The 17,590-nt window shown below is 31.4% G+C and overlaps 2 protein-coding genes across 2 annotated transcripts; both read left to right on the top strand.

The window, feature by feature from the left end:
- Positions 1-836: 836 nt before the first annotated feature.
- LOC134697813 (uncharacterized) lies at positions 837-9,072 on the top strand. Its single transcript, XM_063560100.1, has 5 exons — positions 837-909; positions 5,333-5,771; positions 6,572-6,779; positions 7,754-7,876; positions 9,007-9,072. The coding sequence occupies exons 2-5, from the start codon at positions 5,347-5,349 to the stop codon at positions 9,070-9,072; spliced, it is 822 nt and encodes a 273-aa protein (XP_063416170.1). The 5' UTR covers positions 837-909; positions 5,333-5,346.
- A 4,544-nt stretch (positions 9,073-13,616) lies between these two features.
- LOC134696456 (uncharacterized) lies at positions 13,617-16,641 on the top strand. The gene is made up of 3 exons (XM_063558277.1): positions 13,617-13,648; positions 14,386-14,493; positions 15,947-16,641. Exons 2-3 carry the CDS (start codon positions 14,392-14,394, stop codon positions 16,421-16,423), a joined length of 579 nt encoding a protein of 192 aa, XP_063414347.1. The 5' UTR covers positions 13,617-13,648; positions 14,386-14,391; the 3' UTR covers positions 16,424-16,641.
- The last annotated feature ends 949 nt before the right edge of the window (positions 16,642-17,590 follow it).

Raw genomic sequence — 17,590 nt, 5'->3', positions numbered from 1 at the left:
AATATTTATTTTTTTATGTGCTCAGGTTAAAAACTCTGAATGATAAATTATATACAGGTTTTTGACATGTGTAGTTTTTTTTACTTTGAAAGAAACCCGTGTGATTTTTCCTTTTCTTTGTTTTCGTTGATTACCTGAGTAAGTTTTACATGTATGGTTATAATTCTCCTCTGCCTAGCTACATTCAAAGTTGCATACAGTGGAGAAAAAATACCCGATTGACATACTTTCTTGAAGAAAAGTATAAGCACAACGGTCGAAGGAATCACATGTCTATGCCAAAAGATGGACGAAAGACTTGAGCATGTTGAGCTAATTTAACATGTATAAGAGACAGTATATGCCTGTAGTGATTTATTTCACAAAAATATTCAACAAGGGATTTTTTTATAGATTAAAATGGCATTTAAATAATCTATAATGTCCTAGGAGTGAAGTTTTATTCTAACTTCACATATATCAGTAACCAACATTTACGGTTATTGTAGTAAATCCAAATCACTTTTCCAGCTATAATTCCTTACAAGTTGGACTAGTCCAAATAATCTTAAATGCTATTTCAGTTTTTGCTGTGACGTCTATGCACAGCAAAAAGTAAAAACAATACTTTACGACTTGAAACTATTTGCACTAAACTTGGTCATTTCTAATCAGCAATCATTGCCAAATAAACAATATTTATCCGTTGATAGTTATTCAAAATCCACAACCACATTTATGCTCCATTAAAATAATAGAAACATTTTAATGTTAGCTGTGTTATTTGTTTACAACTTGTATGGTTGAAGGTTAAACAAACATTCTTATACTATAATGTAATTGTGCTAAATATAAATATCACGTGATAGTTGTAGGTTTACTGTTTACATTCAAATTTACTTCCTTAATTCGATTGTTCAAAGTTATGTGGTAAGTTAATCATATTTTTTCATTGCGATGACAACCGTTCAATTGTTGGAATTGTGTTTTATTGACTAACACTCTTGCATTCTATGTGCTTATTTTAACTTTATTAAAGCACAATGATTTTATAAATAGACGCCATTGTTATATTTATGATAATGTATCTACTTTTGAAATACCCATGATAATGCAACTTATAATAAATTCCAATTTTCCAATCAAGCTCAATTTCGACACAAGTGTGCAGAGACTAACCCTGTTTCCTTGAATTTATTTAATCGTCAAGTCCAATGTTGTGTTCTGAATTTAAAGTGATTGATAATATAGTTATGTAGTACGGCGAGTAATGTCACAAAATGATAACCGGACCCTTGCAAACTCCATGATTTGATGAGGGTCTTTGATAATTGAAAATAATGACTAAGACCAAAATCCGATATAGGAGGTGCACATTGGCATCATATTATAAACATTCTAAAAAAGTTTATGTTTTATTTTGTAAAAGAAACATGTTGCTTACATCTGCTGATTAATTCAAAAACTAAAGTGAAGATTTCTTTGCTAATGACCGTAGCAGTTCAATAATGAATTGGTCACGCAAAAAAGCTACATCTGTTTTGCAGTACTAGTTCTAGAACTATTTTATTGATTTTTCACAATGAATGTCTAGGTATATTTCTGTTTAAAATACAGGTAATGACATATTTTACTGTGTGGGCTATTCTTGGAAATTATTTAATCAGTCAGAATGCTATACAGGTCGGATTTTCTAAAAATGTGGTCATCAAATTTCAAATACTATAACATTTAAAACACAGATATTTTAACCTTTAAAACACATATATTTAAACATTTAAAACACAAAACACAAAGCGAGTTTTCATTCCAACTATCAAATACTACAGGTAGTTTTGGTATATAACCTAAGGGTTTTTATGAATAAAAATCATTGTACAGATAGTAGTACCATTTGTAAAGAAGTATAATCAGTTGAACAAGAAAGAAAAGAAGGTTTTATTTAGCAGTTTATTCCAATGTGGCATTTATTGAATTTGACAAACTGTACATGCTGTAAATAACTTCTTTTTTTTATTAAAGTTAAAAAATGATTTCGTTTTAGACTCTTTCGCCACATTTGTTCGTGTAATAAAAAATATATTTAACAATATAATTTTACATTTACATTAATCAATTTATTTTACAGCGGAAATTCAATATTGGGGAAACATTTGAAAAAAACCTATTATGGTATTTTTTTGTTTTTTTGTTATGATTTTGGTTTGTTTGGTTTGTTTGTTTGCTTTTTTGACATTTTAAATTTTAATTGAATATTTTAGCGTGACTGTTAGCTTCAATAATCAGTAGATAGGGCATTATCACTTTAAACTAATATCCTCAAATAAAATCAACAAGATTTTGACGTAAACTAAATTTTAAAGAAGATTTTTTTTTACAAAAATTTGCATACTAGCTATTTTTCACCTAAGCAATTTCACATATGTAACTAATATAACTTAACTTTTCAATTAAAAGATAAACACAAGCGGATTTTTCTAACAACATAAGAAAATCTTTGTACTCGTTTTCATGCTAAATTAGTTTCAATCATAAAATACAGTCTAACGAATGTACTTAGGTAATCTTATGTGATCTTAGGTGAAATTTCATAAATCCAGAATGTTATGTTGATACTTTAAGCAGAGAGAGTATTAGATAAAGATCAAAATCAGCTTAAAATATTGATAGGTCATGGAGCTCCTTTCCGATATATTGGATTTATAAAATATGGCCGGAAAAGGCTGTCTCGGACTTTTACCTCATATTTGCAATGGTATTATTTGGGTCACAAAGCAAAAGAAAGAAAATCAAGAATTTGCTTAAATTGTGCCAAATGACCTTTTATGAGCTATTAAGTTTAATTTTAAAAGATAAATAGGTGTTACGGGGTTAAATGTTTTACCTTATATCGTATGAAAAAAAAGGAGTCCAAACATCTGAAACTAATCAAAAACCTCATCTAAGTACATCCTTAAAATCCACAATTTCTCGATAAATCATAGTTTATTATAATGTCGCGAACAGTTTACGTTAGCAACCTCATTACCTGCAACTGTTTCGTCTGTAATTAAGTTTGTTCGTAAAAAGGTTTTTTTACCTACTTTTATACACGAATAGCAAACGGTATATATCCCAAGATACGCGTTTTATGAAGATTTTTACTTACCTATTTGCGGAAACTATAAATTTAAAGTTTTCGACCAATAGAAAATTTCAAAAATTTTCATCCAAAATAAGATATTCAAATACATCTCTCTGACCGAAATCGTCAGTTGACCCCTAAGAAGAGTTATTGTTCTAAATAAAGTGATTTTACCTATGTCTTCTTCTTTTGACAAGAACTATACAATATAGAGAGAAAAAGTAGAACAAAATTGTTCATCATTCATTTAAAATTAAGATCTACAAATTATTCGACGTCATCGAAATATGAAAAAGTAAAATCACAAAAATACTGAACTTAGAGGAAAATCAATTCGGAAAATCCACCATAACATGGCAAAATCAAATAACAAAACGCATCAAAAACGAATGGACAAGAACTGTCACACTCCCGACTTGGTACAGGCATTTTCAATGGTAGAAAATGGTGAATAAACCTGGTTCTCTGGCGCTAACCATCTCACTTTAATGACAGTCTCATCAAATTTCGTTATATTTACATTGATGGATTAAATAAACACCCACGATAAATTCTGACTCCTGATAAGAAAGAGTGTGCTATAAAACAATGAATTCGAACATTTTGTTTTACATTCACCATCATCTCAAGTATGGCAGATAAGAAAAAATAAGGTGAAAAACATCAGCTATGTAGAATACGTTGCCTTAGAATTACATGGTTTAAATAAATATTTTATAATTTTGCCAATTATCTCGATTTTTTTTTTTTTTTGGAATTTTGGATCCTCATTGTTTGGCTTTATAAATATTTTGATATGACCGTCACTAATGGGTCTTACGCGGACGAAACGCGCGTCTGGCGTACTTAAATATAATCCTGGTACCTTTGATAACTATTTATACCACTGGGTCGATGCCACTGCTGTTGGACGTTTCGTCCATGAGGTTATCACCAGCCCAGTAGTCAACATTTCGGTGTTGTCATAAATATCAATAATGTGGTCATTTTTATAAATTCTAAATTATAATCCTGGTACCTTTTATAACTAATTAAGAGAAAAGAAAAACATGAATTGGAAACATCAATACCAAATCTTTAAAAACGATACTATGCAACGAAGCAAATATTGATTGAATGAAGATAAAAAATATATTTTCTAATTGCATAATTGACTGTTTCTTTGAATGGTTCATGCTCATATTCATGTCTTTGGTTCATTGTTTAATATCAGGAGGTAAAATACTTTGAGCTTGCGTATCTACTGCTACGTTGATCATTCATTAATGCAATACATATTATTGTGTATTACTGTTGTTCACCACGGTACAGTTATTTATGAATAATGTCGTTTTCTCTTTTCTGTTTTAGTTCTTTATGTATATTAAGCTTCCTCACTGTTTGAGATTAAAAGTGAAAGGAAAAACTATCTGATACATGTTAATGTCCCTGTTTAAAAACAGTGACTTTCTAATATTTATGTCACATCTTAATTGAAACATTAACTGTATTTTGTGTGTGTTAATTGCAGATCGTTTATAATTTATATTTATTTTATCTAGAACTTGTTTAACCGTTAAACAGCTAAGAGGTTGACACCTGGCATAACCACCTGTATACTGGTTACGACTGTAGCATGTGTATAGATATAGGAAGATGTGGTGTGAGTGCCAATGAGACAACTCTCCATCCAAATAACAATTTAAAAAGTAAACCATTATAGGTTAAAGTACGGCCTTCAAAATGGAGCCTTGGCTCACATCGAACAACAAGCTATAAAGGGCCCCAAAATTACTAGTGTAAAACCATTCAAACGGGAAAACCAACGGTCTAATCTATATAAACAAAACGATAAACGAGAAACACGTATAAATTACATAAACAAACGACAACTACTGTACATCAGATTCCTGACTTAGGACAGGTGAAAACATTTGCAGCGGGATTAAACGTTTTAATGGATCCAAACCTTCTCCCTTTTTCTAAAACAATAGCATAACATCACAGAATAGAAAAACACACGATAAAATATCAATTGGCAGACTTAACTCAATCAAAAAACGTATGATTACACAACAATGAACGAATAAATTTGATCTGCGGTATGTTTACCACTTTTTCATTTTGTTTGGTTGCTGTATCATTGAAAATACCCATCTTATGTTTTTAATAACTAAGACGAAAAATAAATTCCCGAAAGTCATATACTTTTGTATTTATCCTTTTTCAGTAGTATGATTTGCATTTCAGAAAATGGAATAAACATGGGGGAAGGTTCAAGTAAATACCCCATTCTCAGCAAAACATTTCCCAAATTGAATAAATTAAATGAGTTATTCAAAACCTTCAACGATGACTATCAGAAATTGGTGAACGAATTTCTTAGAGAACAAGAAAAAACGCATGCTGAAAATAAAGAATTAAAGCATGAAGTTGTAAAACTACGCGAACATTATTCCAAATTGCAGCAAACAAAACCAAACGAACCGAATAATACTTCTAAACCGAAGATCTATCGTGCAACCTCAGTTGATGGAAAATTGCTCAGTGAGTGCCTAGATCAACAAACGAATCTCGAAACTGAAATAAAAAGTTTGCAGAAACATCAGGAAAAACTCAATCAAGAAATAAATAAACTGGAAAGAGAAATACAGATCCTTTCAAGTGAAAAAGAGAGTGCACTGTCAAGGTGAGATTTTAAAGTTTATTTATATTGTTTTATTTTTTGTGAATATATCACAACTACCTTCGAGGCAGTTTTTTAATATTTGCTCATTGCACCTTCAGAATGAGAATTGATAGCTCTGCAAAATCTATCAAAGATAGTTTATAAGACATTTTACATTATTAGGGGTTAGGTATATTTCTACTGCTTACTAAGTTATACTTTACGCTATATTTTGAAATTACAAAGATAGAGATTGTTCAAAGCAGTTAAAGTATCTTCAGCACCATATCTATGAATAGAAAAGAGGGACAAAAGATACCAGAGGGACATTCAAACTCATAGATAAAAAAAATACAACGCTATGGCTAGAAAAACAATAGTACACAAGAAAAAATAAAGAAAACTACAGCCTAAGCAACACAAACCCCACCAAAACCTGGGGTTGATCTCAGGTACTGCTGAAGGGTGGGCAGATTCTGCCCCACATGTGGCACCCGTCGTTTTTTTTTACTAAATTGAAAAAATGATTAAAAAAGATGGACAGAAAGTAAAAATACAAGCACACACATGCCCATTCCACACTAGATATATATTTTTATTGTATTATATCAAGTTAATGCAAAAACTTCTAGTAAGCGTTACAAGCAATTCATATGTTTTTATTTTGTTTCAGCTTTATGTAAATTATCGATAGAATGATCTACCCCCAAAAGGCAATCTAGTAATCATCAAGTGTCATCGAGTTAAACACGAAAACTAAAGCTCGACGACCTTATCTTTAGTATTAATATTAATTTTTTTTCATTTATAACTCGTAACAGATTGAGCAAAATTGCTGGTATTCAATTAACAAAAGGAAACAGTGAAATCGCTGACCTTAGTGATGCTAATAGACCAACTAAACTTGGTGAGAAATGGTCCAGTTTGTATACTGATGAGTGGTCAGAGGCATATGATGAAATAACGATGAAACGCACAATAAAAAATGAGAACTGCAGAGTAGAGAGAGAGCTATTTGAAATTGCGAAGGTAAATATGTTCAACAAATACTGATTCGAAAAAGAAACATAATAGTGTAGTCGATTTGATTTTATTGTTTATAATAGTTATAAAACGTATCACGATTATAATTTTAATCGTCATAACATTATTTATATTACCATACTGTCACTATCTTTGCCAAATTCAAGATACCAGGCTTTAGGTTTTCCTACATACATCTTATCCGTTACACCAAAATCATGGTGTGTACCTCTTAATTATATCTTCATAATTAGGCGCGATTAAAATTAACTAAAATGATTATTAATATCTTTTATGTTAATTTATATCTTACGATTATTATGTTATTACAATAGTCATGATAGGTACACGTATTTACCTCTACATGTGTTGGTTTTACGTACAGTATTTCATGTTTTTTTCACTCGCACAGAAATTAAGCAAACAAGTTATTTATAATATCAAGTGATTCTAACATGCGAAAGAGCAATGATTACAAATGACATTCTTTTGGGGTTGGCCGTGAATTATAATCTATAAACTGATGGATGCATTTCGAAAGTATGCTATTTTGATATACATTGCTCTTTTTTTCAGTGATGATAATTGAGGTGTGTTGATTCGAAATGAATCCTATTTTTTTTTCTTTACTGGAAATATTAATTTATTCGGCCTAAGAACTAAATTCGTGCAGTTTTTAAAAACCTTTTCAATAGTTATCAAAGGTACCAGGATTATAATTTAGTACGCCAGACGCGCTTTTCGTCTACATATGACTCATCAGTGACGCTCATATCAAAAAAAGTTATAAAGGGTTTTTAAGCTATTTTTCTAACAAGGCTTGATTATATGTCGTTCGTTGTTTTTGTCGATGTACGTCCAGTTTTTGCAGAGGGTTTGGGTATTGGCTTTTTGTGTGGAATTTTTATAAACTTTTGTAATATTTTTATGTTCTAGTATTTAAGTATTACAAAATTATTTAAAATTCATTTGTTTGGCAGAAATGTTACACCACTTGCGTAGACCTAGAACGAAAACAGATGACAGACATAAAAAAGCATGCATGGGATATAGCCTGCTGTTTACATCAACAGCCTGACCAATTAGTTGAAGCAGCACAAACAGTAAGTATCTTTTAGATATTCGGCTTTCTATCTATATATGAACTTATTTACATGATATCAAAATTTACAGGTGCAGTACATATTTTGACCACTATAAAATCGTTCATTAAATACATGTTTTACAAAAGCCTTCCAAAAGGGGTGCCACTATAAGAAAAATGTATCACACATATACTATGATGTAAATTTGTCATTTGATTTGCATATTTTCGTCATTGGCATTTTTGTCAATGATATTATATGATATTCAGATCACAGACAGGGTATAAAATGTGACATTACCGACTTATGTTTTGTATAACCTGTCTTAAATTAGAATCTCATTTATTACGGATTCACCCCAGCCTTACTGTATTTTCGTGTACCAGGGTTTTGCATAACATTAATTATGCAGATTTGATATGCAGTACTGGTTGTGTACTCTTCCTTAAAGAAACCGAATATAGGTGAATCTCTCTCAGAGCACGCTGGCTCCCTCCACCAATAAAAACTTATCACCACGAAATAGCACAATAGTGTTGAAAGTGACGTTAAACACCAATTAATCTTTGTTTTTTTACTTTTATATTCACTGTTGATTATTAAATTACTTTTATTGTAATTTGACTGCAAGACACAACCAAATATGAATTTCAAACACGTGAAACATTTTGTAATTTGCAGTGAAAATGATTGTCTCGTGTATGTCATTCTTTTTTTTTCAAATAATCTCAGTTACCAATTACTAAGTGTTAAGCGTGTAAAAAACGTTCTTTTAAATCAGACACGTCCATTAAAAGGGTACTCATTATAATTGACCCTGTGTGAGCCTAGACATTCGTATAATGTTGACACATATATGTTCATATTTGCGTTTTGCTACTTGTCTTTAATTCGTTTTTTTTTATGTAAATGCTTTCTAAAAACATTCAAATACGTTTGTCGTTTATTTCTTCATATTTATTGATGATTTTTTTAAATGAACGATTATTCTGGTTTTTACGTAGAATGCCCCAGGAAATAAAGTATGAGAATACACAATAGTAAACGATAGTGGTTGTCACAAAACAGTTCCTGATGTACTTCTTTTTTTATTATTCGAGAGAGTATCTTTTAAGAAATTTATTAACATGAATTCCGATTTTATTTAGACACTCTATTTCAAGATGGAAGAAGAGAAAAAGGTAAATAATGTTACTCAAAATTATCAATTTTAGTCTACAGAGTGTCACCAAAACTTTGGCGTTTTTCTACTGCAGTTTTACACTCACAAATTGTTGATATCTGTATGCAGTTTTTTCTTCACAAATTTGCGTTTTTCAATTGCAGATATTAATTAACAAAATTATCTTTACGCTTAACTCCTAATTTGATACTTACAAATTGCAAAATTAATTGTAAATATTGTACTTCAGTTATTTTACTGCAATGCAGCACTAGCAAATTGGTGGTATGCGATGAGGCTAACCATTTACAGTATTTTCATTTTAAGCATGTTAAATCAAATGCTAAAAGGAATTAAGAATACATTGAAATGAATAAATGCTGCCTGAAATGCTATCATGATAAAAATAAAAACAGATCGAAAAGTTAACATCTTTTGCATTATTTTCACAGGCTGCAACACAAGTACCCAATCAAAAGACGAATGACGTAAGTTGTTATTCTTGTCATATGTTTTACAAATCAGTGATAACTGTTGAATTTACCACTGAATACTTAGTTCCACCGTCAATTTGTCAAATAGTTGACGGAAACTAATAATGATTCGCTTTATCCTTAAACACATGTCATGACAGTAGCAAGTTACATGCGGTTATAAAACGTAGTATGAACCATTTGAAATATAGGAAAAAGGAAAATCACAAAAATACTGAACTCCCAGGAAAATTTAAAAACGGAAAGTCCCTAATTAGAAGGCAAAATTAAAAGCTCAAACACATCCAACGAATGGACAACAACTGTCATATTCTTGACTTGGCAATGAATCTCCCTCGCTCAAATCCCAAAGTTCTTTTTTCGGATATACATTGTACCGGATGCCATGCTTCAGTGATTCCCTATATAATTTACCAAATTTTTTTCGACAAAAGGATGGCGGGGTACTCCCTAAACCCGCCTCTGATAAAAGTTCTTCTATTTTTGCACATGGGTTTTGGGATTTGAAATATTCTTCTCATCTCTTTTATTACAGTATGACTATTACAAAATCAATACCTTTTTTTAGATCTATTAGAACTAAAGGAAGTTGCGATCACAGTAACTCAGTACGTTGGTCATGGCATGACAATGCGGATATTGTGTTATTATAATCCACTGTTTTAAACTAAAGACATTTTTTTATTGAAGAAATGTATCTCCTCGCATTGCTCCAATTCCTTGTCCTGGTTTGGCAACGCATTTGTTCCTCTGGATCAATTCAGACTTAACAAATATTCTCTGGTGTCAACGATTGACATGGACAATTACTGATACATATGACATCCAATGTTGGTTTTTTTATTCGCGAAGCGACAAAAGATAATGCAAATTCAGCAATGATTGAAATGGACATTCTGTGTCTTACTTTGCTTACAATGATATGCACACGCTCTGTTCTACTTTCTCATTTAAAAAACATTCATGATCCTCTGGATTTTTTACAGAGTGTTGTCAGATACTTGTAAGAAAAGCCTGGAAACAGGATCAGTATTTTAATCTCATTGATGCAAAATTATAATATACCTAAAGTTTACAAATGAATTATGTAGAACTACCCATTTAATTTTTTTTTTTCCAAATATGTCGCCGAAACAATTTATTGATGAAGAAAAATACATAAAAGTACAATGTTTCTGTAAACTTCTCGATTCTCCACGAATGCCAGTAAGCATGGTGAAGATAAAGTATTGTGACACCCATTGACAATTTTGAAATAAAAAGGTGATATTACTAATAGCAGAGCATATTGTATTATGGGGCCGGGTTATTTACTTAACACCCAGTAATTTTAAGTGCCTCCATCCAGCTATTATTATACGACCGCAAATTTTGAAAAAAATTTCGTCGTATATTGCTATCACGTTGGCGTCGTCGTCGTCGTCGTCGTCGTCCGAATACTTTTAGTTTTCGCACTCTAACTTTAGTAAAAGGAATAGAAATCTATGAAATTTTAACACAAGGTTTATGACCATAAAAGGAAGGCTGGTATTGATTTTGGGAGTTTTGGTCCCAACATTTAAGGAATTAGGGGCCAAAAAGGGCCCAAATAAGCATTTTCTTGGTTTTCGCACTATAACTTTAGTTTAAGTCAATAGAAATCTATGAAATTTTGACACAAGGTTTATGATCACAAAAGAAAGGTTGGGATTGATTTTAGGAGTTTTGGTTTCAACAGTTTAGGAATTAGGGGCCAAAAAAGGGCCAAAATAAGCATTATTCTTGGTTTTCGCACAATAACTTTAGTTAAAGTAAATAGAAATCAATGAAATTTAAACACAATGTTTATGACTACAAAAGGAAGGTTGGTATTGATTTTGGGAGTTTCGGTCCCAACAGTTTAGGAATTAGGGGCCAAAAAGGGACCCAAATAAGCATTTTTCTTGGTTTTCGCACCATAGCGTTAGTATAAGTAAATAGAAATCTATGAAATTTAAACACAAGGTTTATGACTATTAAAGGAAGGTTGGTATTGATTTTGGGAGTTTTGGTCCCAACAGTTAAGGAAAAAGGGGCCCAAAGGGTCCAAAATTAAATTTTGTTTGATTTCATCAAAATTGAATAATTGGGGTTCTTTGATATGCCGAATCTAACTGTGTATGTAGATTCTTAATTTTTGGTCCCGTTTTCAAATTGGTCTACATTAAGGTCCAAAGGGTCCAAAATTAAACTTAGTTTGATTTTAACAAAAATTGAAACCTTTGGGTTCTTTGATATGCTGAATCTAAAAATGTACTTAGATTTTTGATTATTGGCCTAGTTTTCAAGTTGGCCCAAATCGAGGTCCAAAATTAAACATTGTTTGATTTCATCAAAAATTGAATAATTGGGGTTCTTTGATATGCCAAATCTAACTGTGTATGTAAATTCTTAATTTTTGGTCCAGTTTTAAAATTGGTCTAAATTAAAGTGCAAAGGGTCCAAAATTAAACTAAGTTTGATTTTAACAAAAATTAAATTCTTGGGCCTCTTTGATATGCTGAATCTAAACATGTACTTAGATTTTTGATTATGGGCCCAGTTTTCAAGTTGGTCAAAATCAGGATCTAAAATTATTATATTAAGTATTGTGCAATAGCAAGTCTTTTCAATTGCACAGTATTGTGCAATGGCAAGAAATATCTAATTTCACAATATTGTGAAATAGCAAATTTTTTTTTAATTAAGAGTTATCTTTCTTTGTCCAGTATAGTAAGCAAGAAATATCTGCAAGAATTTTTTTTAATTGGAGTTATCTTTCTTTGTCCAGAATCAACTTAAATCTTTGTTATATACAATATACAATGTATATTCACTTTTTACTACCAACTGATAAATTTAAATAATCTTTACCATTCAGTGATAACAAGCAGTTTTTTTGCATCTTAATATTTTATGATGTATTTAAATGAGTAGTAATTGTTGCAAACTCCATTAGAATATTTTAATTGAAATTAGTTTTGGAATAAGGGAAAGGGGGATGTGATTAAAAAATTGGGTTCAATTTTTCTCATTTGAAATTTCATAAATAAAAAGAAAATTTCTTCAAACATTTTTTTGAGAGGATTAATATTCAACAGCATAGTGAATTGCTCTAAGAGAAAACAAAAATTTAAAGTTCATTTGAATACATTCATTCTGTGTCAGAAACCTATGCTGTGTCAACTATTTAATCACAATCCAAATTTAGAGCGGAATCCAGCTTGAACGTTGTGTCCATACTTGTTTTTTATAGCAAAATATATGCCGTCAATGGATGAAATGAGAATGAACATTTTAAGAAGCAGATGAAAGTTTCTTTGTGAAAACAGAAAATAGTAAACGACAATAATTTTACAAAACTATTCCTGACTTTATGAATGTATTCAACTGAATTTCAATTTGTTTTAGACAAACTATTCCAAGATGAGTAAAGTGGAAGAAAATAAAAAGGTAACATATTGTATGCTACTGCAGTTTATAACTTAAATTTGCCAATATTCGTCTGCAGTTTCTCACTTACTATTTGACAGTATTCTGCTGCAGTGTTATAATCGCAAATTGTTGATGTTCGTCTAAAGTTACTCTACACTAATGGGCGTTTATTTACTGCAATTTTAACTCCTAAATTGTCAAGTGATGTCTGGGTTTCTCGTTTACCATTTTCGGCATATTCTACTGTTCTATTATTACTTATATATTTTCAATTTTCGTCTGCAAGCAATCACTCACAAAATTGCGCTGTACTTCTAGTTTCGCATTCATTAACATTATTTTAATTAAGCACGTTATTCCCAAGGAGGAAGTAATTGATCTATCAGTATATTGAAAAAGAGGGACGAAAAATACCAGAGGGACAGTCAAACTCATAAATCGAAAATAAACTGACAACGCCATGGCTAAAAATGAAAAAGACAAACAGACAAACAATAGTACACATGACACAACATAGAAAACTAAAGAATAAACAACACGAACCACACCACGAGGGGTGATCTCAAATGAGTATATGCTGTACATAGGAAATGATAAAAAAAAAAAAAAAAAAATGTACGCTGGTCAAAGAAAGACTTTAACTTGTTTAATGAATTATTTTTACAGGCTGCAACCCAAGTTTCAAATCAAAAAGCGAATGTCGTAAGTTGTTATATTTTATTTTTTCATATGTTAAACATTTCAGTTTTGACTCAGTTGAATATATTTATAAATTCTTAGTTAGCCTTAACAACGATTAAGACAATATGTAGGAATATGCTTCCTTTTTGCAAATATTTATAAAAGGGGAGTTGTGAAATACTGTTTCTTTCTTTTGGACTTTGGATATACCTTTTAGTATGTAAAATGTTAAATATGACAAATTGAGTCAAATCGGTGATCAGGGATTCGACAACTAATGTCTGTTTGATTGTGTTACTGTTTGATTGTGTTAGCCAAACGGTTGGTTTTGAGCAAATCTAATGCAGAGTTTTTACCCTTGAACAATGATACCAAGCTTATAATTGTATATCATCGAAAGGCTTGTGATCATTTAGTACCCATGGGTCTCACAAGGACAGTTGCTCAGTACTTTGGTACTGGCATACAAACATGGATATCGTTTTATTGAATTTTGCTGTTATAAGATGTAATATTTTTGAATTACTGAATACATCTCTCTCATTCTACGATGTGACTCCTTATCCGGATTTGGCTATACTTTATGTCCGTGTTTTCAACATTTGTATTGGGATTTGTATTTTTTATATTCTGTCCTCGAGCATTATATGAGAGACATGTATTGTCGAATTGCTCCTCTGGTGCAGTATAATTGGTACCATAAATGTTAGAGATACTTAGTTTAGAATACAATACAATAAAACGGTCATTTGTTGTAGGAAGATATGATGAAACTACTCGCTATACAGAAATGCATGGAGGAGTTGATTCAAATTGTTCATGAGCGAAGAAAATATGATAAAAAGCTATTGGATTATGTTGTGCAGGTAAATATTTACATAATGTGTATGTGTGTGTTTTGATGCCAATCCCTTCACTGTTTTTGCACACATCATTGTTTTGTCTTGAAACAAAGTCACATTGGTCTTTTACAAGGTTAACATTTTTTTAACATTTTTTTTGTCCAAAATCTTCTATTAATATTTTTACAACTATTAAGACATTCCTTGGTTATTATCAATTAAAAACTGGAAAAAAAGTAAATGTGCCCGAAAAGCGGATTTCATGTGTTCTCGTTTCTATTTAATCACTTGCAGTGAAAATATGTGCTTAAAAAATCTATTAAATGTGCTTTGTTTTGTTTTTGGTAGGTTTTTTTTGTCCTCTATATGCTGTATGCTGTTCTACCAGTGTTACAAGTTTTATAAGCTTTAGTTGTAGCGATGAAAAGTAGAATCTTGAGTTATTTCCCATTTTCAATATGTTTTAGTCGAGAGACATAATAATGTCAGTGGCAATAACCAAAGAGTAATGCCGCTTTGTCCTATGAATATATAAATAATAAAAAAAAATCATTTAAATGCTTGCAAGTTTAATAAACTGTATGTGCTGATTCATTTAAATAACAACATCAGCACTGACATGTACATGCTTACGGAGACAAAAACCTTAATAAAAGCGCTGTTATTTTACCATTTTTATTTCATTGATGAATAACCCATATTCCTCCTTTTTTTTAATTGAAATAAGAAAAGTGTATGGAAAAAATCATAGTAATAGTTTCGTATTAAATTCAAGAGTAAACTAATGTTCAAATTGATCCTTAATGTACTTTGTGCATTTTTTAGTTGCGACCATGAACAGAAATACGACATTCATTTTGTAAAATTTCAGTATATCAAGGCAGTATGTCGTCCTCGGTATACAAAAAAGTCAAGATACAAATAGACAAATATTAATTAAAGCAATAAGAGATCCAATAATCCTAGCACGTTCAGATGTAAAGTATTCCAATCATGCTATTCCTGCATCCTCATCTAGAAATATTTTAAAGAAACTGTCAAATCTTGGAAATGAATATACGATATTTAGATTAATTCATCATAACCATTTGCCTAAATGAAACTGTTTCAACCACACACAAAATTTGCACCTTCTATAGCGACAGGATGATATTGCATATTAACATGTGGAAAGTGTTATTTTCGTATGGAAAGTGTTATTTTAGTTAGCAAAAACTTCATTTAACTGGTAAAAAATCACAGTGGTATTTTTAACCGAATTTTCCAAGAAGAAATCGGTAATTGATTTGGTTTATAAACTCGAATCAATCGAACTGTTAAAATAATAACACTTTTATGTGAATGTCTTCCAGAATGGTATATACCGAAGCAGTGTTTTATGAGGAAGTAATAAGTCATGCCATTGTATATGATTTTTAAAAGAGATCAATAAAGCATACAGTATGCTAAGTCTTAACATTTTGTTTTTCATTTTTAGAAAACTGTGAAACAGTTTGAACGCTACAGTAAAACTGGTTCTCCAAACCTCGTCATCAAGTTTGTGAAACGTTGTACAGAACTTTGCTGGAGCATGGTTATCAAAGAGCCATCAATGGTTCTGGTTTATGACCAATTAGAAGGAAAGCCGATAGACAAAAACCTGTTTTCCCCATATTCCAAAAATGGATCCGTCATCGACTTTGTTGTCTGGCCTGCCTTGATTTTACACAATAATGGAGCAATCTTACAAAAAGGTAGTGTGCAGGGTAAAGATGTTGCTGTACTGGCAGATACGCAACAGAAAATTGAGTCCCGATTGGCAAACAGCTTACCTGCAACAATTAAAGGTGGATCGGATACATTCACCGTACAAAGTGGCTCTATCAAGGGGAACGATGGCATCCAAGTCTTCATACCAGGAGATGGAGCAAATCAGAGTGTTACGGTGAAAGAAGGAGGTCTAAATGAACAGTGAATGAATGGTAATCATTCAGCCTCAATGTTGGCATAATAACTTTCTAAACAGCATTTGTGTATATATATCGAGGATATTTTAGGCATAATGAATTCGCATGCATTTATAACAATAATTATACTGCATGTCACGAGATCAATCTAACCAAAAATAAATTGTTCACCTCTGAACACAAAAACAACATTTTAATCAAGGTATATATTGCAACCTTCGACATACAAAAGGTAGGTGAAAGATGCCAAAGGAATAGTCAAAATCATAAGACGAAAACGAACTGCAAATACCATTGCAAAAAAAAGAAAATTTAGCCAAAAAAACAAAACAAATCTACAAAAATCAGCACACAGAAAACTAAAAACTTATCAAAATGAATCCTACCAAAAACACAGAATGACCTTTGTTGCACCGGAAGGGTTAGCAGATTCTCCGCATGTGATACCCTAATGGTTACTCCTATAAGAACAAACCCGGTGATAACTCCTAATGTCACTTTCGAGGAAAATAAGACAAATATCATTGCGTTAACAACAATAAAAGCATTTCTGTTGACATATGTGAAACAGATATTACATGACGGTTAACCAAATGCGACTGCGACGTAGCAAAAACAAATAAATGTGATAGTTATTGCTTTAGTTAGCGTTACATACAACATACAAGTGACACGCGTTGATGCAATCATTCAAATGCAGTTACTGATTTGCTAAACCACGATGATTTAACGCTGAATTGTGATTGCCATACTTTAGTTGACCATGTTGACAGACTTTCAAAATACTAACACTTTACATGTATTGTCAGAAAGAGGAAAAATATTCGTACTTACTTTAGAAACAGACTGAAAAGTGAGCTCGTTGGTACAACAGCAGGTTAAAATGTTTTCGATGAAATATTTGTATTTCATTAAGTTTATAATGTTTGCTTTGTCGCCGTTGCGAGTTGGTTACCGTCATTGGATATCTGTTTTACAGAAACAAAAATGAATGTGTACTAGTATTAACTTTTTTCATCAGGTGGGCAACTTAGAGCTACCTATTCCCGTATTGAGCAACACGACAGGTGCCACTAGTGTAAAAGATCTGATTATTGCTTTTGAGCACCGTACTTTATTGCCGCTTTTGGGGATTGTTATTTGTATTTTCAACGGTTATCTGTTTACCATGCTGT

The sequence above is a fragment of the Mytilus trossulus genome, chromosome 14 (genome assembly GCF_036588685.1).
Source record: "Mytilus trossulus isolate FHL-02 chromosome 14, PNRI_Mtr1.1.1.hap1, whole genome shotgun sequence".
NCBI lineage: Eukaryota > Metazoa > Mollusca > Bivalvia > Mytilida > Mytilidae > Mytilus > Mytilus trossulus.
Note: the sequence above shows the minus strand (reverse complement) of the source record. Positions and strands in the feature narration are given on the sequence as shown.

What these genes read in the sequence shown, in the direction of transcription:
- LOC134696456 (XM_063558277.1), top strand. Translation starts at nt 14,392, where the DNA reads ATGATGAAACTACTCGCTATACAGAAATGCATGGAGGAGTTGATTCAA. An exon ending in TATTGGATTATGTTGTGCAG is followed by an intron (nt 14,494 to 15,946) that starts GTAAATATTTAC and finishes TTTCATTTTTAG; the next exon opens with AAAACTGTGAAACAGTTTGA.
- LOC134697813 (XM_063560100.1), top strand. Translation starts at nt 5,347, where the DNA reads ATGGGGGAAGGTTCAAGTAAATACCCCATTCTCAGCAAAACATTTCCC. An exon ending in AGCTATTTGAAATTGCGAAG is followed by an intron (nt 6,780 to 7,753) that starts GTAAATATGTTC and finishes TTTGTTTGGCAG; the next exon opens with AAATGTTACACCACTTGCGT. An exon ending in TAGTTGAAGCAGCACAAACA is followed by an intron (nt 7,877 to 9,006) that starts GTAAGTATCTTT and finishes GATTTTATTTAG; the next exon opens with ACACTCTATTTCAAGATGGA.